Source organism: Mustelus asterias, unplaced genomic scaffold (assembly GCF_964213995.1).
Source record: "Mustelus asterias unplaced genomic scaffold, sMusAst1.hap1.1 HAP1_SCAFFOLD_402, whole genome shotgun sequence".
Classification (NCBI taxonomy): Eukaryota; Metazoa; Chordata; class Chondrichthyes; order Carcharhiniformes; family Triakidae; genus Mustelus; species Mustelus asterias.
In genome coordinates this window covers 303071-326645 of record NW_027590357.1, presented here as the reverse complement: position 1 = coordinate 326645, position 23575 = coordinate 303071, and the positions used below count along the sequence as shown (strand labels likewise).

General features: G+C 45.0%; 1 protein-coding gene across 1 annotated transcript in view; it reads right to left on the bottom strand.

Annotated features, from left to right (window-relative positions):
- The window catches only part of LOC144486582 (uncharacterized), a 34353-nt gene that overhangs the window by 8063 nt on the left and 2715 nt on the right, over positions 1-23575 (bottom strand). The window contains exons 2-3 of the mRNA XM_078204637.1: positions 22515-22534; positions 17446-17680 (exon numbers count right to left, since the gene is read on the bottom strand). Of these exons, the coding sequence (XP_078060763.1) occupies positions 17446-17680; positions 22515-22534 (255 nt within the window). The remainder of the gene's footprint in view (positions 1-17445; positions 17681-22514; positions 22535-23575) is intronic.

The following is a 23575-nucleotide window of genomic DNA, read 5'->3' as shown; positions in this document are numbered from 1 at the left end:
GATTCAGATTCAGACTCAGTGAAACTCCCTCTTCTGGGCAACATCTGGGAGGAAATCAATGTTTCCCCCTTTTAAGACCATAAGACCATAAGACATAGGAGCGGAAGTAAGGCCATTCGGCCCATCGAGTCCACTCCACCATTCAATCATGGTTGATTTCAACTCCATTTACCCGCTCTCTCCCCATAGCCCTTAATTCCTCGAGAAATCAAGAATTTATCAATTTCTGTCTTGAAGACGCTCAACGTCTCGGCCTCCACAGCCCTCTGTGGCAATGAATTCCACAGACCCACCACTCTCTGGCTGAAGAAATTTCTCCTCATCTCTGTTCTAAAGTGACTCCCTTTTATTCTAAGGCTGTGCCCCCGCGTCCTAGTCTCCCCTGTTAATGGAAACAACTTCCCTACGTCCATCCTATCTAAGCCGTTCATTATCTTGTAAGTTTCTATCAGATCTCCCCTCAACCTCCTAAACTCCAATGAATATAATCCCACGATCCTCAGACGTTCATCGTATGTCAGGCCTACCATTCCTGGGATCATCCGTGTGAATCTCCGCTGGACCCGCTCCAGTGCCAGTATGTCCTTCCTGAGGTGTGGGGCCCAAAATTGCTCACAGTACTCCAAATGGGGCCTAACCAGTGCTTTATAAAGCCTCAGAAGTACATCCCTGCTTTTGTATTCCAAGCCTCTTGAGATAAATGACAACATTACATTTGCTTTCTTAATTACGGACTCAACCTGCAAGTTTACCTTTAGAGAATCCTGGACTAGGACTCCCAAGTCCCTTTGCACTTTAGCATTATGAATTTTGTCACCGTTTAGAAAATAGTCCATGCCTCTATTCTTTTTTCCAAAGTGTACGACCTCGCACTTGCCCACGTTGAATTTCATCAGCCACTTCTTGGACCACTCTCCTAAACTGTCTAAATCTTTCTGCAGCCTCCCCACCTCCTCAATACTACCTGCCCCTCCACCTATCTTTGTATCATCGGCAAACTTGGCCAGAATGCTCCCAGTCCCGTCATCTAGATCGTTAATATATAAAGAGAACAGCTGTGGCCCCAACACTGAACCCTGCGGGACACCACTTGTCACCGGTTGCCATTCTGAGAAAGAACCTTTTATCCCAACTCTCTGCCTTCTGTCTGACAGCCAATCGTCAATCCATGGGCCCTTATTTTACTCAGCAGTCTCCCGTGAGGCACCTTGTCAAAGGCCTTTTGGAAGTCAAGATAGATAACATCCATTTTCGTTTCTTTTCTTATTCTGGGGGAAATTGGGGACTCGCAGCAACTGAAGGGAAAGGAAGTGAATCCAGGGAGGTTGCAGACTCTGGAAAGATTGGCCCAGGTTTCTCTCTCTCTTAAAGATATTGACATCCTTTGCAGAGTTCCACATGAATTAGAATTGTCTGATCTGAATTTCTATCTTGTTTTGATAGTGATGACTTTTGTAAATTCTTTTTACAGGATATTAGAAGGAGAGGATTTACTGATAGAAATGTCAAGATCGAACAGTCACTCAATTCATGGGAGCTGAATGTCATCGGTTTGAATCTGGAAGAAGAAACGTATAGCTGTTTGAATTGGGTGAACCATTGGTGTGAACAGAAAAGCATCAAGGCCCGTGCAACCCGAGTGACGGTGTTCCAGTGCACGTATTGTGAAAACTGCAGGAGAGACAGAAAGACACACGGATCATGGAAAAACCATGGAAATGTGAGGACTGTGAAAAGTCATTCTGTTCCCCATCAGTGCTGGAAATTCATCGACGCAGTCACACCGGGGAGAGGCCATTCACCTGCTCCAAGTGTGGGAAAGGATTCACTCGGTTATCGATCTTGCTGACACACCAGCGAGTTCACACTGGGGAGAGGCCATTCACCTGCTCTCAGTGTGGGAAGGGATTCACTCAGTCATCGCACTTGCTGATACACCAGCGAGTTCACAATGGAGAGAGGCCATTCACTTGCCCCATGTGTGAGAAGGGATTCAGCGATTCATCCACACTGCAGACACACCAGAGAGTTCACACTGGGGAGAGGCCGTTTATCTGCTCCATGTGTGGTAAAGGATTTGCTCAGTCATTCAACCTGTATTCACACCAGCGAGTTCACACCGGAGAGAGGCCATTTCCCTGCTCTGTGTGTGGGAAGGGATTCACTAACTCCGCCAACCTGCTGAGACACCAGCAACTTTACACTGGGGAGGCTTCCTTCACCTGTTTTGAGTGTGGTAAAGGATTCAGTGATTCGTCCAACCTGTTTTCACACCAGCGAACTCACACTGGGGAGAGGCCGTTCACCTGCTTACTGTGTGGAAAGGGATTTAGTCAGGCATCTAGCCTGCAGACACACCAGCGAGTCCACACCGGGGAGAGGCCATTCACCTGCTCAATGTGCATCAAGGGATTCAGTGATTCGTCCAACCTGATTTCACACCAGCGAGTTCACACTGGGGAGAGGCCATTTAACTGCTTTGTGTGTCAGAAGGGATTCAGTCGATTGTCTAACCTGCTGACACACCAGCGACTTCACACTGGGGAGCGACCGTTTAGCTGCATTGAATGTGGAAAGGGATTCACACGATCATCCCACCTGCTGAGACACCAGCGAATTCACAAGCGATTACAAGCATTGGATTCTGCTGTTAATCACACCCAGGACTGAACCATGTTCATTCTGACAGGTGATGAAATGGGAGGGTCAGAGGGTTTCTTTCTGCTGGACTGGCCGGTCTCATGACTTTGTTTCCAGTGGGCTGATGCTCTTTGAGCGTGGGAGAGCACATTTCCACTGAAATGATCCACAAAAGCTGATGAAGGATGTTTATTTAATCCTGGACAGTAAATAGTGTTTTTCCTAACGCTACAGGTAGATCTGAAATAAAAACATTTGTCTCTGTTCCATTGAGTCTACAGCACAGGGCCAGGCCAGTCGGCTCAATTGGTCTGTGTCAGTATTTATGCTCCACATGAGCCTCCACCCATCCCTCTTCATCTCCCCCCATCAGCATATCCTTCTATTCCTCTCTCCCTCATGTATGTATCTAGCTTCCCCTTCAATGTATTCATGCTGTTCACCTCAACCACTCGCTGTAATAGTGAGTTCTATAGTCTCACCACTCGCTGGTAAAGAGGTTTCACATAAAATCCCTATTAGATTATTGAATCTCTAAAAATGCACACAGCATTTATAACAAAAAGGATGAATTGTCAGCGCGGATAGAGATAAATGTGTGTGTCCTGATAGACATTACAAAGACTTCGTTGAAATGTCACGGAGGCTGGGATCTAAATATTGAAGGGTATTTGACATAATGGAATGCTCGGAAAAGGTGACAGGATCTCCCATTAATTAACGATGACATTAGTTCAGTACAGAGCTACCACCTTAGCCTGAAAGATCAGGATGAAGGATCGGTTTGAGTTGAGATAAGAAATGGTAAAGGGATGAGGTCTCTTGTGGGAGTAGTTAATGGGCCCCTTACCTAAGTTACACTGAACTGATTTCTTTATTTTGAACATGACACTATAATAGTATATTTATTTATTAGTGTCACAAACCGGCTCACATTAACACTGCAATGAAGTTACTGTGAAAATCCTTTAGTTGCCACAACCCAGCGCCTGTTTGGGGACACTGAGGGAGAATTTAGCATGGCCAATGCACCTGACCAGCATGTCTTTCCGACTATGGGAGGAAACTGCAGCACCCGGAGGAAACCCACGCAGACACGGGGAGAACGTGCAGGCTCCGCACAGACAGTGACCCAAGCCGGGAATTCACCATAGGTCCCTGGTGCCGTGAGGCAGCAGTGCTAACCACTGTGTCACCGTGCCGCACTCAGATACTATATTGCACTGCCCAGAAATAAAATAAACACCTGATCAAAAAGGACTCGGAAAAAGTACAAACTTATAAATCTCAACTCCTTTTCACAAATACGGATCAAATACTTCATCATTTCCAGTTCCCAGTCACATAATTTTCTCATTATTGTGTTCTGATTATTCAAATAGTATCTCTATTAAACTCACAGATAATACCATTATTTTATTCCATGACTTCATATAAACTAACATTTGAAGCTTATACATTGTTTTAAAACTGTATTTACACATATTTTCAAATCTTCACCCAAAGCATTCCAAAGATTCATCCACAAACTGAAATATACACAGACTTCAAAGTTGTACAAACATAACATGTTTTAAACTTGTTTTTTTCTATTTAATTCATGATCATCATCCCTTAAAGTCAACAGTTTCTTTGCAAATTTTCAGGCAATGATTCATTTTTTGCTTCATCCAAAATCATTGCAGTTTTCAGTTCAACTGACTCCCTAAACTTCAAAACCTGGACATTTTATAAATAATTTGTTGCTCAGTTCTTGAAAATTCACTTTAGTACTATTCATTTGGCTTTTTTCCGTAACATATAGATCAGATTAATAAAGTTAAAGTTCGAATTTATTTATTAGTGTCACAAGTAGACTTACATTAACACTGCAATGAAGGTAATGAAAATCCCCCAGTCATCACATTCTGGCACCTGTTCGGCTACACTGAGGGAGAATTTAGCATGGCCAATGCACCTAACCAGCATGTCTTTCGGACAGTGGGAGGAAACTGGAGCACCCAGAGGAAATCCATGCAGACGCAGGGAGAATGTGCAGACTCCACACAGTGACCCACACCAGGAATTGAACCTGGGTCCCTGGCACTGTGAGGCAGCACTGCTAACCACAGTGCCGCCATGTCGCCCAAATATTCATGCTTTATAACGTTTCCCCAAACCTCTGAAGAATCATCTCAAATGAACAATACAAAATATACAATGACTGTGGATCCAATATAAATTTAGTTTTACTCAGAATTTCAATACTCTTTGATTATTTTGTTTTAATATATTGTATGTGTGGTTTCCAACAAAAGGTATGGTCCAGGAGAACACCCAGAACTATATTTCCATATTGGGGCGGCGATGGTGTAGTGGCAGTGTCACAGCACGAGTGACCCAGAGACTCGGGGTAATGCTCTCGGGACCCAGGTTCGAATCCTATTGTGGCAACTGGTGAAATATAAATTAGATGAAAATCTAGGATTACATGTCTAATGATGATTAGAAACTATTGTTGATTGTCATAAAAGCCCATCTGGTTTACTGATGTCCTTTAGGGAAGCAAATCTGCCACCTTATCTGGTCTGACCAACATGTAACTCCAGATCCACAGCAACATGGCTGCCTTTAATTGCCTTTCTTGCTAATTAGTGAATATTATATTAGATTCTATAACTGGTTATGCATTTATTCTGAATTTGATTGTTACACTTCTCCTGTTTTTATTCCTGTTGTGATTATGCTCTGGGTAAGGATGGTTGACAGGTGACAGGATGGGAAGTTGTGGTTTGGGTCATTGACCAAATGTTTTATTGATCTGAAAGGTGTAAAAGGGGCCAAATGTCAGCAGAAATCCAGCAGAGCTGAGAACAGATGACTTGCTGTGTGGGAACAGGGAGATAAACAGCTCCCAGAGGACAGAGAAAACAAGAGTGCCTTGAATCCTGGATGACACCTGTGTGTCAAGGCCACCATGTTTTCACTGTTTGGGAATGCTGACTCCCTGTACCAGGGACGGAGCGTGGGAAGACAATTGGTTTTAGAGTTTGACGTGGCTTGGGCGGGTACAGATGGTTCAATGACACGTTTTGTAATTGGTCTGTTCAAATGTTAGCCGGGCAATGATTGAGTTAAATCAGTCTCCATAGACTTTGTGATGTAAAAAAGTATAAGAAGGGATTTCCCGAGCACAGAGATTTATCGCGGTTTTACATATTGCATTGACTGGTGCCATGGCATCTGGGGCAGAGCAGGGAGCATTTCCGTGGAGATGCTGCTTCTACCCAGAGTGTAATGGTAATGCTGCTGCACTTTGATACGACTGCTCAGACATTAGCCTGTGTCAGCTCTTATTGATACTGAATAAAATCTAACCACTGTCACCAATAAGGGTATCACTGGGAATCATTTCACAGTTTGGGAAAAGGGGAGAAAGGGTTAATTGACTCCCTGAACCCCATTTTCTAACATCGCTGAGTCAAAAATAAAATCTCATCTCCCCCTCTGTCTCCTTTGCTAATTACCTTAGAGGGACTCACTTTCTGTTAAAGAGCCTGCCAACCCCTCTCACCCACTTTCCCTAAAGTGCATCAATCTCATCAGGAAAAGTCCAGAAAAATCAAATATTTTTACTGATAAAAGTTTATTAATGAAACAGAACACGGTTAAAACAAACAGAAAATGACTTGAGGATCAAAGACAACCAGAGTAAAAGGATGTTCACAATGTTCTGGACACAAATGGTTTCTCTTCAGCTGCTCTGTCCCCTGTTCCTGTGACTCCCCGCTTTGGATACAGGGACACTGAACCGCGGGGGTCACATCACCATCAGCCCTGGTCACCTCCTCCGGTGCCCTGATTGGTTGGAGGCCCATTTCCCAGTCAGTCCTCCAGCACCTTCCTGTCTCTGTATTAGTGCGACGCTCAGGGCAGTTTCCCAACTGGGGCGCAGGCCCCGTTATTTGCAGCTAAATTCAGCCCTCAGCTCCGTCGCCTGGCTGTCATTGACATGAGCAACAGAGACAGAAAGGTGCCTGAGGCTCAAATGGGAAGTCAAAACTTGTGGGTCCAAATCAACACTTCAACATTTGTCAGTCAAATCCATGTTATTTACACTGGGAGTTTTTATGATGAGATTAATTGAAGTGTTCGGCGAGTCAGCAAGCTCGAGAAGCACTGATTCCAGATTGTTCAATACTTCTGCCTTGAATCACAAAAGCTTCTCACTTTATCCCCTTCCTGAACTGAATTCCATCATCCTGAGCAGCTGTGGGTGTCGCCTCTCTGTGTAAACTCATGCCCCTTTTTATAAGGCTCTCTCATTCCTTATTGTGGGTCAATTCTTTAATGGTTGAGGATCGCTCTGTGATGTAGTGAGTGTTTATCCGGTCAATCAATGTTTCTGATGTCAGTCACAACGTCCATCGTTACTTTTCACCTATTTCTTACTCTGTGTTTTATAAAAATTAAGTTTTAAATTTTTTACAGAATGGTCAGCTTTAAGGTTTCTGTAGTTGGTGATGAGGTCATCCAAAGTTCAAAGCCTTTCTCTTTTCTCCTTCCTGTTTAACTAAGGGGTTGTGTGGAATATTCCATTCAGGGGAGGTGGTGGGATAGTGGGAATGTCACTGGTCGAGTAATGCAGAGATGCAGCAAAGGATCTGGGGAGAGGCAGCTGGTGGGATTTGAATTCAGTGAATCAATCTGGAATTATATAAAGTTAGTCTCAGAAACAGTGACCATGAAACTATCGACTGTTGTAAAAACCCGTCCGGTTCACCCTATTAATACCCCCTATTAGGGAAGGAAATCTGCCATCCTTACCCGGTCTGGCCTACATGTGAATCCAGACCCACACAGCGATGTGGGTGAATCTTAACTGCCCCTCTGAAATGGCCGAGCAACTCACTCCGTTCAAGGGCAATTAGGAGCTGAGCAACGTGTGCTGGGGCTTTGCCAGCAGTGTCCACATCCCAGGAAAGAATAAAGAATATTCCATGGAAAGCGATGGGTGATTTGTAATGAATTGAAAGTAGGTCAGGAGGTGCTCGTATCGTCCAGAGCTGCTTTTCAATGGATCCTCCTGTTTAAAATAAAAACACATCAGTGTGCCCCTTTCCCAGACACAGTTGACCTTGGAATATCACAATGCTGTTTTTAAACATTCCTTTGTTAAAGAATCAGTCATTTAGAATTGTGAAACAGACAGAAATTAAATGTTGCGTTTTTCCTGGGATCCTCCTGTGCCTGGCACCGGTGTCCTGAACAAGGTTATTAACATTCTCTGGGTTAAAGGTTCCTCCTGGTTCTTGCTGTCTGTTGTGTCCTTTGTCACAGTCGGTACCAGGACATTTCTATTGAAAGGTTGTTAAGAAATTCCAGTGAATTCCAGCCCCTTGTGTAACGTTCCATTTGGTGTGCGTCAGATTCAGAGATGTCCACGTGTGTGTGAAAAGGGTTCTGGGTAAGGGTTTTAACCCTTCTTTCCCCGTTAGTAACAATGAGCCCTGTATTCAATTCTAAAGTATAAAGTCCTCATTAGATATCAATTCTACCTGTTATCTACATTTCACCAACCAGTCTATATTTTCATCACAGGACTGCAGTGGGAGCACCGTCAACATCTTACTAACTGGATCGATTTTATCGAGGGGGTGACGAAGGTGATCGATGAGGGTAGAGCAGTGGATGTTGTGAACATGGATTTTAGTAAGGCTTTCGACAAGGTCCCTCATGGTCGGCTCATCCAGAAGATTAAGATGCATGGGATTCACGGTGACTTGGCCACTTGGATTCAGAATTGACTTGCCCATAGAAGTCAGAGAGTAGTGGTGGAGGGTGTTTTTCTGACTGGAAGTCAGTGACTTGTGGTGTTCTATTAGTGATCTCCATTTAGAAAAAGGAAATAGAGGCACTGGAGAAGGGGCAAGAAAGATTCACAAGAATAATCCCAGAACTGTAATCACTTGTGAACTCACTGGTGTTTCACCAAGTTTGCTGACTGGGTGAATCCCTTCCCAGTCAGAGCAGGTGACCAGCCTCTGCCTGGTGTGAACTCACTGGTGGGACATGAGTTCCCAAGAGCTTTTGAAGCCACGCCCACATTTAAAGGGTCTCTCCTGGGTGTGATGATGTTGTGTCTGGGCAGGCTGGATAACTGAGTAAATCCTTTCGCACACACCGAGCAGGTGAATGGTTTCTCCCCGGTGTGAACTCACTGGTGTTTCAGCAGTGTTGATGATATTCTAAACCTCCTTGAACAGTGAGAGCAGCTGAACGGCCTCTCCCCGGTGCGAATGTGCTCGGGGATCATCAGTTCCTGAGAGCTTCTGAAGCCGGCCTCTCAGGCAGAGCATTTAAAGGGGCTCTCCTTGGAGTGAGTGGCTTTGTGTCTCAGCAAGCTGGATGACTGAGTGAATCCCTTCCCACACACAGAGCAAGGGAATGGTCTCTCCCCAGTGTGAACTCGCTGGTGTTCCTGCAGGTTGGATGACGTTTTAAACCTCTTTGTGCAGTGAGAGCAGCTGAATGGTCTCTCCTCAGTGTGAATGCGCTGGTGGGACACCAGTCCCTGAGAGCTTTTGTATCCGCTCCCACAGTCAGAGCATTTAAAGGGTCTCTTATTGGTGTGAGTGACTTTGTGTTTCAGCAGGCTGGATAACTGAGTGAATCTCTTCCCACACACAGAGCAGGTGAACGGCCTTTCCCCAGTGTGAACTCGCTGGTGTATCTGCAGGTTGCATGAAGTTCTAAATCTCTTTGTGCAGTGAGAGCAGCTGAACGGTCTCTCCTCAGTGTGAGTGCGCTGGTGGACCCTAAGTACCTGAGAACTTTTGAATCTGATCCCACAGTCAGAGCATTTAAAGGGTCTCTCATTGGTGTGAGTGAGATTGTGACTCAGCAGGCTGGATGAATGAGTGAATCTCTTCCCACACACAGAGCAGGTGAACGGTCTCTCCCTGGTGTGAATTCGCTGGTGAATCTGCAGGTTGCATGAAGTTCTAAATTTTTTTGAGCAGTGAGAGCAGCTGAACGGTCTCTCCTCAGTGTGAATGCGCTGGTGGGACATCAGATACTGAGAGCTTTTAAAACCACTCCCACAGTCACAGCATTTAAATGGTCTCTCATTGGTGTGAGTGAGATTGTGTTTCTGCAGGCTGGATAAATGAGTGAATCCCTTCCCACACACAGAGCAGGTGAATGGTCTCTCCCCAGTGTGACTGCGGTGATGAATTTCCAGCTCAGATGGGAACCCGAATCTCTTCCCACAGTCCCCACATTTCCACGGTTTCTCCATGGTGCGGGTGTCCTTGTGACTCTCCAGGTTAAACAATCAGTTAAATCTCACACAGAACACGGGTACAGTCTCTCCCCGCTGTGAATGCTGCGATGCATTTTCAGGCTGTGTAACTGGTTAAAGCTCTTTCCACACTCAGTGCACTGGAACACTCTCACTCGGGTGTGTGTATCTCAGTGCATTTCTCGTCACAGCGATGTTTACAATCTTTTGAAGCCAAGAGGCCAAACAAACATTTCTCCTGTTAGATTCAAAGGCCAATGATATTCAGGTCCCAAGAAGTCGAGTCACTCTGTCAGATCTAGATGTGATGTTGGAGATTTCTGTCTGATTTCTCCTTGTCTAATATCCTGTAAGTCAATTTAGAAAAAAAAAATCGCAATTCAGAATACAATCGAAATTCAAATCTACATTTCTAGTTTATGGAGCATTCATTAAAGACACAGTCATGGAGCATTAAACTTGCCCAGCAGGGCCTCCCGTATCAGCACACAGGCAGCTGCTTTGTGAGACTGCCAGCAGTACAGACAAGTCAGAGATAAGGGTGTCCTCAGTAGTGGGATTCATTGTGAAAGCTCAGGGACGGTTGATAAGATGCAGCAATTCTATGATTCTAATGAACATTCTTTCCTCTCCCATTCCCCAAAAGCTGTAAATCTCCATCCCACACACTCTCCCTCCATTCTCACTCTGCTGTCTCTAATATTCACCCTCCCAATTCTCCTGAAGGTGCTGATTGAGGCTGATTGACAGATCCATGCTCACTGCTTCCTGTCCAGCACAGAAATCAGAACAAATAGGAGCTGCAGTCAGCATTCGACCCATCGAGTCTGCTCAACCATTCATTGAGATTATTGGTTGATCTACCTCTGCATTATTTTCCCCACACTTTCCCCCATATCCATCGATATCTTCACTATCTAGAAACCTATCAATCCCTCTCTTGAAAATTTTTGATGACTGAGGCTCTATAGTCCTCTGGGGTAGAGAATCCAAAACATCACCACGTCCTTGAGTGAAGAAATCCTTCCTCATCTGAGCTTTCTCTCCATTTTCCAGCCTGGTCCCAATAATTATTGACTCCCTTGTCATTCGAAAACTGTCTAACTCATCCTTGAATATATTCAATCCCTCCACTGGTCCACTGCTCCACTATGGAAGAGAAATCTAGATACTAACAATTCTCTGAGGGAAGAGATTGTTGGAAATATAAAATATAGCTGCAGTCCAAAATTACACAGCCAGATATAATAAGTGTTTTTTATTACAGAGCTATAAATAATATATCGAATCTGTACCATATAACAACAGGGGAGCTGATAGCCTTGTGGTATTATCGCTAGACTATTAATCCAGAAACTTAGCTAATGCTCTGGGGACTCAGGTTCGAATCCTGCCACGGCAGATGGTGGAATTTGAATTTAAGGGAAGGAAATCTGCTGTCCTTACCCAGTCTGGCCTACATGTGACTCCAGAGCCACAGCAATGTGGTTGACTCTCAACCATCCTCCGAAATGGGCCAGCGAGCCATTCAGTTCAAGGGCAATTAGGGATGGGCAATAAATGCTGGCCCAGCCGGCAATGCCCGTGTCCCAAGGATGAATAAAAAAAAACCAACATCAGACATGTCTCTGTCCGATATTAGTTTACTGTCCCCTTTAATATATATCAGAAATTAGATGGGCACATGAAGGAAATAAAGTTGCAGGGGAAAGGGGATATAGAAAGGGAATGGGACTGACTGGATTGTTCTACAAAGAGTCGGGATGGACTCGAGTTACTGAATGGACTCCTTCTGCGCTGTAATGACTCGATGAGTGGAAATATATAACATAGCTTCAGTGTTACATTACAAGATGAGAAATAATTATAAATGTACTTTGTTACAGAACCATAAATAATATACTAAATCTACAATGTAACAACACTAGGCATATCTCTGTCCTATATTAATTTATTGTTCTATTAAATGTCAGCCATCCCCTGGGGAAACCAGCCCTTTAATTGTGAACATTAGGAAAGGGACCATCCTTTTAACCAGACAAATCAATGTGTCAAGCTGAGGGAGCAAAGGATGTCAATGTCTTTAAGAGAGGGAGAGAGACCTGGGCCAACCTTTCCAGAGTCTGCAGCCTCCCTGGATTCACTTCCTTTCCCTTCAGTTGCTGCAAGTCCCCAATTTTCCCCAGAATGAGAAAAGAAATGGAAAGGGGGATAAAAGAAAGTGTTTTACTCACAGATGTGGGAGACAGAAGGAAGTTTGAGTCTGTCTATAGCTCAATCTTCATTCAGCGAGAACAGCAGCAGCAGCTTCGCGGGTGAACAAGCTCATTGTCTGGTTTCCGCATTCAGGCAATGGGGGGGCTCTGGTTGGCTGCAGGAGAAAGGTACTTCCGGTCCTCCAACTCTTCCCATTGGTCAATACCTCTGCGTGCTGGTGGGAAGGGGCGGGCAGCCCTCCGCACATGCGCAGCTGCCCCTCTCCCTTGGACATGCGCAGTCCTGGGCCGGGGGGAGGGGGAGATCACCGAGCGGCTTCTCGCTCTGGCCGGAGCCGCCAGCCGGTTGCCTTGGAAACCTTGGCTCGAGGAGGTGCAGGAGGAGGGGAACAATGGGTGGGGTCGGGGTTCCCGCGTCCGCTCGCCCGGGCCTGCGGACTGGAACCCCAGGACGTCGTGGCGGAGCAGGCCGATGTCTATTGGCTGATTCAGGCTCGGCTCTATCGTGGCGTCACAATGCGGAAGTTGTCCAATGAGCTTCAGAGTGAAACTCCCTCCTCTGGACAACATCTGGGAGGAAATCAATGTTTCCCCCTTTCCATTTCTTTTCTCATTCTGGGGGAAATTGGGGACTTGCAGCAACTGAAGGGAAAGGAAGTGAATTCAGTCGGTATGTTCCACACATTTTTAGTCCAGTCAGATAGACATATATCTGTCTGGCAGCCTGCATGGAGATTTTCAGTTCTCTGTGTCCAGGACAGGTGATTACCTTCTTTTTGAGGTCTGCCCTTTTGATCTATCCCTCATTTAATTTAATTTGGTTTACTTCTTTTGCCAAAAAGATTAACAGAATAGTTAGTGATTTATTTCATGTTTAATTGTTTTGCCAAAAAGATGAGCAGAATGTTTATTTGTCCCTCAGTTCATTTGATTTAGTTTAATTGTTTTACTGAAAAGATTGACAGGAAGCAGTGAGCATGGATATGTCAATCAGCCTGATTCAGCACCTTCAGCAAAATTGGAAGGATAAATATTAGATACAGCAGAGTGAGAATGGAGGGAGAATGTGTGGGATGGAGATTTACAGCCTTTGTGGAATGAGAGGGGAAAGAATGTTCCGTAGAAACTAGAATTATCTGTTCTGAATTTCTATCTTGTACTGAGTGATGACTTTTATAAACTTCTTTTACAGGATATCAGGTGATGAGGATTTACAGACAGAAATCTCAAACCAAACGTCCCGTCCTCACTCAACTCATCAGGATCTGATTATCATCGGCCTTTGAATCCAGAAGAAGAAATGTTTCTCTGTACCGTCTGCTTCAGAAAGTTTTAAACATCAATGTGAGTGGCAAATCACTGAGACACACACATACTCGAATGAGAGTGTTCCAGTGCACTGACTGTGGAAAGAGCTTTAACTAGTTATACAGCCTGAAAAAATATTACAGCATTCACAGCGGGAGAGACTCTACTCGTGTTGTGTGTGTGGATGAGGTCTCAACTTTGAATCAAAACAATTCTGTGATTTCTTTTATTCATTCGTGGGACATGGGCGTCGCTGACTGGCCAGCATTTATTACCCATCCCTAGTTGCGGCACGGTAGCAGAGTGGTTAGCACTGCTGCTTCACAGCTACAGGGACCAGGGTTCGATTTCCGGCTTGGGTCACTGTCTGTGTGGAGTTTGCACATTCTCCTCGTGTCTGTGTGGGTTTCCTCCGGGTGCTCCGGTTTCCTCCCACAGTCCAAAGATGTGCGAGTTAGGTTGATTGACTATGCTAAAATTGCCCTTAGTGTCCTGAGATGCGTAGGTTAGAGGGATTAGTGGGTAAAATATGCAGGGGTATGGGGGTAGGGCCTGGGTGGGATTGTGGTCGGTGCAGACTCGATGGGCCAAATGGCCTCTTTCTGTACTGTAGGGTTTCTATGAATCTATGATTGTCTGCATGTAGAAGGTATTTGGCATGCTTGGTTTCATTGGTCAGAACATTGAGTACAGGAGTTGGGACGTCTTACTGAAGTTGTCGAAGACATTGGTAAGACCACACTTTGAATACTGTGTACAGTTCAGATCAACCTATTATAGATAGGATATTACTAAACTCGAAAGAGTGCAGAAAAGATTTACTAGGATGCTACCGGGACTTGGTGGTTTGAGTTATAAGGAGAGGTTGGATAGACTGGGACATTTTTCTCTGGAGCGTAGGAGGCTTTGGGGTGATCTTATGGAAGTCTATAAAATAATGAGGGGCATAGATCAGCTCGATAGTCAATATCTTTTCCCAAAGGTAGGGGAGTCTAAAACTAGAGGGCATAGGTTTAAGGTGGGAGGGGAGATAAAAAGGGTCCAGAGGGGCAATTTTTTCACACAGAAGGTGATGAGTGTCTGGAACAAGCTGCCAGAGGTAGTAGTAGAGGCGGGCACAATTTTGTCTTTTAAAAAACGTTTAGACAGTTACATGTGTAAGGTGGGTATAGAGAGATATGGGCCAAACGTGGGCAATTAGGACTAGCTTGATGGTTAAAAAAATAAGGGCGCCATGGACAAGTTGAGCTGAAGACACTGTTTCCATGCTGTAAACCTCGATGACTCTATGATCTGTGCTTGTTAACTGTATTTAAATTGGGATTTGAACCTCTGAATGGATGTTGCTAAGTTAGAAATTAAATTGTTTCCTTTCATTTTAAGTATTGTTCAGCGGTTAATTGTTTACGTTGTTAGTGTTGTATTTAAACAGTTGTGAATAAAGTTTATTTTAATATTTTAAAAATCTCTATTTTCTCATCACTCCTGGAGCAAAGTCTCCTCTCCTCACATTTTTCCCAAAAAGATAAATGTTGGTGTCTAGTCTGGCTTCCTAATATAACTTGGAGTTCCGGCCTGGTATCCTAACAATGGGTACAGAGTGACCAAGGCTGGGAACTAAATATTGCAGAGTATTTGACACTTTGAAAAGATAAGAAGCTTGGAAAAGGAGGTGGGGTAGCTCTGTTAATGAAGGATGATATTAGTACAGTCGTGAGAGATGTCCTTAGCTTGAAATAGCAACACGAAGGATCAGACTGGGTACAGATGAGAAATAGCACAGGAAAGAGGTGGGAGTGGTCCCTCAGCCTCCTCACAGTAGTTACCAGTCAGACAGGGTGTACAGGACACTGATGCAGACTCCTTCAGAATACACGGCGTGCAATGGTTAACATGGCCTGAAGAGTAAGAAAACATTTTGAAATGATCAAGGCACTGACACAAACTCCAGAGACAAACGGACTTTAAGACAATGAAGATGGACTAAAGCTTAAAGGAGTTTTGGATAGGGACAATTGAAGGCTCGGGGGAAATAATACTTCTTAATATTTATCTACAAGGTGGATCCAGGTGAATGGAGAGCTGGAGAATCTTTTATGTCCACACAATCTACTGCATTGATTAAATGTACTGACTGTAACTCAGAGTGGATCCCTCTCTCCGGGAATCTTGTTTGTGGGGTGTAGGGAGAAAGGGAGGAATGTTGTCCGCCCACACCCTGTAGGGAGGGGGATGTAACACCACACTAAACTGTACGCTGGAAATTTCCAGTGCCCGCCATGAACCCACGCAGGTGGCATCCCATGGAGAAGGGGAACACAGTGTGACCACCCAGGAGCCTCAATACCAGTACGGTAACACCCACTGCCCAACTCCAGGTTCTGCTTCCACCCACCAGGCCCCCCAATGACAATCAAACTTTTGGTAATAATCCACATCCGGCCTCCTCACAGGGAGCAGGTAGAGGGGGATTCCTAACCAGCTCATAAGATTTTCAGACAGAATAGTAAATTCTGTAAATAGTAAATAGTAAATAAGACCATAAGATATAGGAGCAGAAATAGGCCGTTTGCCCCATCGAGTCTGCTCCACCATTCAATCACGGCTGATATGATTCTCATCCCCATTCTCCTACCTTCTCCCTGTAACCCTTGATCTCCTTATTGATCAAGAACCTATCTATCTCTGTCTTAAAGACACTCAATGACCCGGCCTCCACAGCCCTATGTGGCAATGAATTCCACAGATTCACCACTCTCTGACTGAAGAAATTCCTTCTCATCTTAGTTTTAAAGGAGCGTCCCTTCACTCTGAGATTGTGCCCTCGAGTTCTAGTCTCTCCCACTCTTGGAAACATCCTCTCCACGTCCACTCTTTCCAAGCCCTGCAGAATGATTCTTGAAACTAGTTGATAGCTAACAGGGGAATAGACTATACCTATGTGTATGCAGTAAGAAGATTAAACAATTACAATTTGAAAACATATTCTGATATTTTTAAATGTATTTTGAAAATGTTCTAAGTATTGCTCACATCACCCAAAAGCAAAGATGCTGCAATGTATGATGGTATCAGCTAAAAGTTCAGAGCCAAAGGCCTGGGACCTCAGTTAGCAGAATTTATATCAGAAAGTTTCTTATGAGGGAACACACATTGAAACTTTATGAAAAGAGATATTCATTGTCTGGACATAGAATAGATATGTACCTGGACGCAGGAACACGTGTCTATTCAGTTTGGCAATGAGCCGGTGGGAACATGCACTTTGACCTCTATGATGAGCGGTTATAATTCCTTAGCAATAGGGATGGGTTCAGCCAAGATGGGTGTTTGCACCTGGCATTGAATGGATAAATGAGATATCATTATGCTGACTGGCAGAATGTGGTTGGCTGGGGTACTTGATAGAGATTTATATTGATGTGTGTATACTAAATGTAATTGATTTTAAGCTAATATAAGGCAGGAATTATTGATAAAATCTATAATTGATCTGTTTTTGATTGTACGTCAGAACCATCGGAGTGGTTTTTGCCGCTCTGGAGCTACTTAACCCTTTGATGGTCTCCAGGCAGCTGCTTGTTTGTTTGTCTTTTTAAAATAAATGTTACATCTTTATACAGAGATACCTGCCTTGTGAGTTTTACATTAAGTTAAAACATAATTGGCCATCTCAAAATACCCCACAACAGAGCGGGTGAGGATAACCGATGATCCAAAGGGAAACTTACTGAGATGCTGCTTTCCAACAAGAAGTGGATCCTGAAACTGTCGGAACATCTACTGGAGTTGAGGAAAGAAACCTGCGCTGCAATGAATGTGATAATCCTGACAGCCTTAGGGTGGAGTCAATCTTTATTTGGTGTAGATTTATTCACGGAGTGAAACATTACAGGTGTATACCTCCTAACTCCAGGCACCGTCACTAACTGTCCCTTTATAGATCCAATCAATAACCTCCACATGTAGTTCACCTTAATCGATACAATTAACACCCACAGTCAGAGCATCAAGAAAGGCTCCAATCAGTGTGACTGCTCTGGTGTCCCAGCAGCTCCGATGACCAAGTGAATCCCATCCACACACAGGGCGGGTGAAAGGCCTCTCCCCAGTGTGAACTCGCCAATGGCTCAGTCGGTTGGATGACGTTTGAAACCTCCTTGTGCAGCGAGAGCAGCAGAATGGTCTCTCCCCAGTATGAATGCACTGGTGGACCTTCAGGTCGGCAGAGTTTCTGAAGCAACTCCCACAATCAGAGCATTTAAATGTTTTCTCATTGGTGTGAGTGCACTGGTGTCTCAGCAGATTGGATAACTGAGTGAATCCCTTCCTACACTCAGAGTAGGGGAATGGCCTCTCTCCCGTGTGAATGTGCTGGTGTATCAGCAGGGTTGATGAGTCATTGAGTCCCTTCCCACACTCTGAACAAGTGAACGGTTTCTCCCCAGTGTGAACTTGCTGGTATATCAGCAGATTGGAGGAATTACTGAATCTCTTCCCCCACACAGAGCAGGTGAATGGCCTCTCCCCAGTGTGAACTCGCTGGTGTTGCTGCAGAGTGGATGAATCAATGAATCCCTTCCCCCACACAGAGCAGGTGAATGGCCTCTCCCCAGTGTGAACTCGCTGGTGTCGCTGCAGAGTGGATGAATCAATGAATCCCTTCCCACACACAGAGCAGATGGACGCCTCTTTCTGCTGTGCCTGGGTCGATGGGTTTCCAGTTCACAGGGGGCATGGAATCCTTTCCGACAATCCCCACATTTCCATCATATCGTCAGGGTATGGACGGCCTTGTAACTCTCCAGGTTTGACGATTTGGTTCCCTGGATTTAGTTCTCCAACCTTCACCTTTAAGGGAATATACCCTGACATTGCCCGCAATAGATTTTCCTTAAAGGTGACCCATTGTTCAGCCATCAGCTTTTCTGCCAACATTTGATTCCAACTCACTCGACTCAGATCCATTCTCATCCCATCGAAGGTGAGGCTTTCCCTTGATTAATGATCCCTGTTCTGGATCGTTCCTTGTCCTTTTCCATGGCCAACCTGAACATTATGATACAATGGTCACTCTTCCCTCAATGCTCTCCCGCTGATATTTGATCCACTTGGGCCAACTCATTCCCCAGAACCAGGTCCAGCAGTGCCTGCCCTCTCATTGGAGCAGAAACACACTGCTGCAGAAAATTATCTTCAACACCTTCCAGGGACTCATGTCCCTCTTGTCCCTTTGCACTATTTGGTTTTGTAATTGGTCCGTTCAAATGTTGGCTCGGCAATGATTGGGTTAAATCAGTCTCCATAGACTTTGTGATGTAACAAAGTATAAGGAGGGATTCCCCGAGCACAGAGATTAGTCGAGGTTTCACATATTGCATTAACTGGTGCCATGGCATTTGGGGCAGAGCAGGGAGCATTTCCGTGGAGATGCTGCTTCTACCCAGAGTGTAATGGTAATGCTGCTGCACTTTGATACGACTGCTCAGACATTAGCCTGCGTCAGCTCTTATTGATACTGAATAGAATCTAACCACTGTCACCAATAAGGGTTATCACTGGCAATCATTTCAGAGTTTGGGAAAAGGGGAGAAAGGGCTAATTGACTCCCTGAACCCCATTTTCTAAGATCGCTGTGTCAAAAATAAAGTCTCATCTCCCCCTCTGGCTCTTTTGCCAATTACCTTAGAGGGACTCACTTTCTGTTAAAGAGCCTGCCAATGAGCCCAGTCCCGGATGTGATTAACAGCAGCAATAACAGCAGAATTCAACCCCTGTGATCACTTGTGAACTCGTTGGTGTGTCTGCAGGTGGGATGACTGAGTGAACCCGTTCCCACATACGGTGCAGGTGAATGGCCTCTCCCCGGTATGAACTCGCTGGTGTCTCTGCAGATTGGTTAACTGAGTGAATCCCTTTCCACAGGCAGAGCAAGTGAATTGTTTCTCCCCAGTGTGAACTCGCTGGTGTACCCGCAGATAGGATGACATTCTAAATCTCTTTGAGCAGTGAGAGCAACTGAACGGTCTCTCCTCAGTGTGAATGCGCTGGTGGGACATCAGAACCTGAGAGCTTTTGAAGTCGCTCCCACATTCAGAGCATTTATAGGGTCTCTCATTGCTGTGAGTGACTCTGTGTCTGCGCATGCTGGATAACCAAGTGAATCCTTCCCCACACACAGGACAGTTGAACGGCCTCTCCCCGGAATGTACTCGCTGGTGTATCCGCAGGCTGGATAAGTCAGTGAATCCCTTCCCACACACAGGACAGGTAAATGGTCTCTCCGCAGTGTGAATTTGCTGGTGTGTCTGCAGATGACATAACTGAGTAAATCCGGTGCCACAATCAGAACAGGTGAATGGTCTCTTCCCTGTGTGAATTCGTTGGTGTGTTTGCAGGTTGGATGAATCATAGAATCCCTTTCCACACACACAGCAGGTGAACGGTCTCTCCCCAGTGTGACTGCGTCGATGAATTTCCAGCTCAGATGGGAACCTGAATCCCTTCCCACAGTCCCCACATTTCCACGGTTTCTCTATGGTTCGGGTGTCCTTGTGACTCTCCAGGTTAAACAATCAGTTAAATCTCACACAGAACACGGGTACAGTCTCTCCCCACTGTGAATGCCGCAATGTTTTTTTCAGACTGTGTCACTGGTTAAAGCTCTTTCCACAGTCAGTGCACTGGAACACTCTCACTCAGGTGTGTGCGTGAGACTTGGTAAATTCCCAGTCACGCTGATGTTTAAAATCTCCAGAAGCAAAAAGAACAGAGAAATATTTCTCCTTCTAGGTACAAAGGCTGATGATGTTCAGGACATGATGAATTGAATGACTCTGTCAGATATTGATGTGACATTTGCTTTGAGATTACTGTCTGTAAATCCTCACCTTCTGATATTCTGTAAAAGGAATTTATTAAAGTCATCACTGTCAATACAAGATAGAAATTCAGAAGAGACAATTCTACTTTCTGTGGAACATTCTTTCCTCCCTCATTTCCCAAAAGCTGTGAATCTCCACACACTCTCCCTCCATTCTCACTCTTGTTGTATCTAATATTCACCCTCCCAATTCTCCTGAAGGTGCTGATTGAGGCTGATTGACAGATCCATGCTCACTGCTTCCTGTCCTGGCCACAGAGAGCTGAAAATCTCCATGCAGGCTGTCAAACAGATAAATGTCTACATTACTGGAGTAAAAATGTGTGGAATGTACAGACTGAATTCACTTCCTTTCCCTTCAGTTACTGCAAGTCCCCAATGTTCCCCAGAATGAGAAAATAAATTGAAAGGGGGAGAAAATAAATTGAAAGGGGGAGAAAATAAAGTGTTTTACTCACAGAGAGAGCAGGAAGATTTTGTCTGACTGCATCTCCATGTTCATTCACAAAACGCCCGCGCTCTGATTGACTGGAGGACCAGAGTACTTCCGGTCCTCCAACTCTTTCCATTGGTCAACACTTCAGCATGAAGGTCAGGAGGTGAGCTCTCTTTGCACATGCGCGGCTGCCCCTCTCCTCTGGACATGCGCAGTCCAATGTGGCCCGCCCGCGTGGTGGATAGAGCGGTTTCTCCATCGTGGGCGATTATGGGAGCTGCGGCCGCCATTGCTCATCCGGAGCCCAGTCTCTAAACTCCTGGGACTGTGATGGAAAGTGGGAGTGGGGGGCACAGTGACCCCACCCTGACACAAAGTACATGTGGGGAGTCACTGGATTGGATTGGGATGTCCCCTTTACAAAACAGTTTGTTAACTTCAGGTGGAAAGATTTAGACACTTGGGTGATATTGGGGAAGGCAGCAGGTGAGTGTGAAACTGATCCCGAGAGTCAGCACCTTCAGGGGAGGAGAACTGGGGAAAAAGAAGGTGGAGGATAGTGTTACAATCAATCATAAGAACATAAGAAATAGGAGCAGGAGTCGGCATCTAGCCCCTCGAGCCTGCCCCGCCATTCAATAAGGTCATGGCTGATCTGACGTGGATCAGTACCACTTACCCGCCTGATCCCCATAACCCTTAATTCCCTTACCGATCAGGAATCCATCCATCCGCGCTTTAAACATATTCAGCGAGGTAGCCTCCACCACCTCAGTGGGCAGAGAATCATATCAATAGGCCTGCATGAGTTTCCTCCAGGTGCTCCAGTTTCCTCCCACAGTCTGAAAGACATGCTGATTAGGTGCATTGACCCGAACAGGCGCCGGATGGTGGCAATTAGGGGAATTTCACAGTAACTTCATTGCAGTGTTAATGTAAGCCTTACTTGTGACTTATAAATAAACTTTACTTTAGGAAGGAGGAAGTCTGTGGGGACAGAGATTTATAGTTTGAGATGAAGGAGGATTTTGTGTGACATGTATTTACCCCATTAATTCCCCCAACCCATACACTAAGAGGCAATTTGCCATGGCCAATCCACCTAACCTACACATCTTTGGAGTGTGGGATGAAATCGGAGCACTCTGAGCAACCTCATGCAGACACAGGGAGAACGTGCAAACTCCACACAGAGAGCTGTGGCACAGTGGTTAGCACTGCTACCTCAGAGTGCCAGGGATCCGGTTCAATTCCAGTCTTGGGTGACTGTGTGGAGTTTGCACGTTCTCTCTGTAGCTGCATGGGTTTCCTCTGGGTGCTCAGGTTTCCTACCACAGTCCGAAAGACATGCTGCTTAGCTGCATTGGCCGTGCTAAATTCTCCTTCAGTGCACCTGAACAGGCGCCAAGCGTGACGACTAGGGGATTTTCACAGTAACTTCATTGCAGTGTTAATGTAAGCTTCCTTGTAACACCTGAGGCCAGAATTGAACTCGGGTCCCTGGCACTGCTGATCACTGTGCCACTTTGCTGCCTGTGTTTTGAGAAATCATATTAAAATCTGGAACTCAGATGGGGATATGGATTGGTGTTGAGTGGGAAGGTCTGGATCAATGCATTACTCCAGAGAGCCAGGAATCAGATTTACAGAATGGATCCCTGTAATAGCAGCAATCCCATTGCTATATGTTGGTCAGACTGAGGAAAGTATTTAAACTGGACACCATAGGGGTGTTAAAGGATAACGTACTCATGGAATTTATGAACTATCTGAAAGAATATTGAGAGCAAAGAAATCAATCTGGAAAATTGTAGTCACTTCACGTTGTTCCAGGAGAGGTGGGATTAGGTTGTGTAGATGTCTGGTTTTACACAGCACACAGTCAGCCTGTGGTTTCACCCTGGATGAAGAATCTCTGAATTGTACCATTCAAATCACTCAATGGGTTTATCAGGGGCCAGAATGTCTGCTCAGAAAGAGGAAGGTTGGTGTGAAACCAATGAGAAGTAACACAGACACTCACAGACACCCTCACACACACACTCACAGACACCCTCACACACACTCACAGACACCCTCACACACACTCACAGACACCCTCACACACACACTCACAGACACCCTCACACACACACTCACAGACACCCTCACACACACACACAGACTCTCAGATGCCTCAAAATATCTCCTGTCACCTTATTGTTCTTAGTTTTTTTGAAATAAATCCTGAATGAGTTACATAAATACTTGTTGAGCTTCCCCTGAAAGACATCGATACTCTTCATTTCACTCCCTGTGGTCATGATTTCCATATTCGCACCACTCTTTGGGTGGAGAAATTTATCTTGGATTTCCTATTGGGTTTCTTGGCGACTGTCTTGTATTGATGGTCTCCAGTTTTGCCCTTCTGCACAAGAGGAAACACTATTTCAAAACCTTTTATAATTTTGAAGCCCTCTATTAGGTTCCCCCTCAGCCTTAATTTTTCAAGAAAGCGTGAGCGTGTCAATCCTTTCCTGATAGATAACCAAACACAGTTTCAAAATCATTTATGGGATGTGGACATCGCGAGCTTGGCCAGCATTTATTGCTAACCTCAGATTGACCTTGAGAAGGTGGTGGTGAGCTGCTTTCTACGTTTCTGATATCATCATTAAAAATCATCTCTGTACCCTTCTCCAGTGCCGAGATATCTTTTTTATAACACGGTGACCAGAATAGCATGCAGTGGTCGGTAAGATTCTTGATCAGGGAGTCACAGGTTATCCAAAAGTGGTTTGAGCTTATCCATGGTTTTAAATCAGAATATT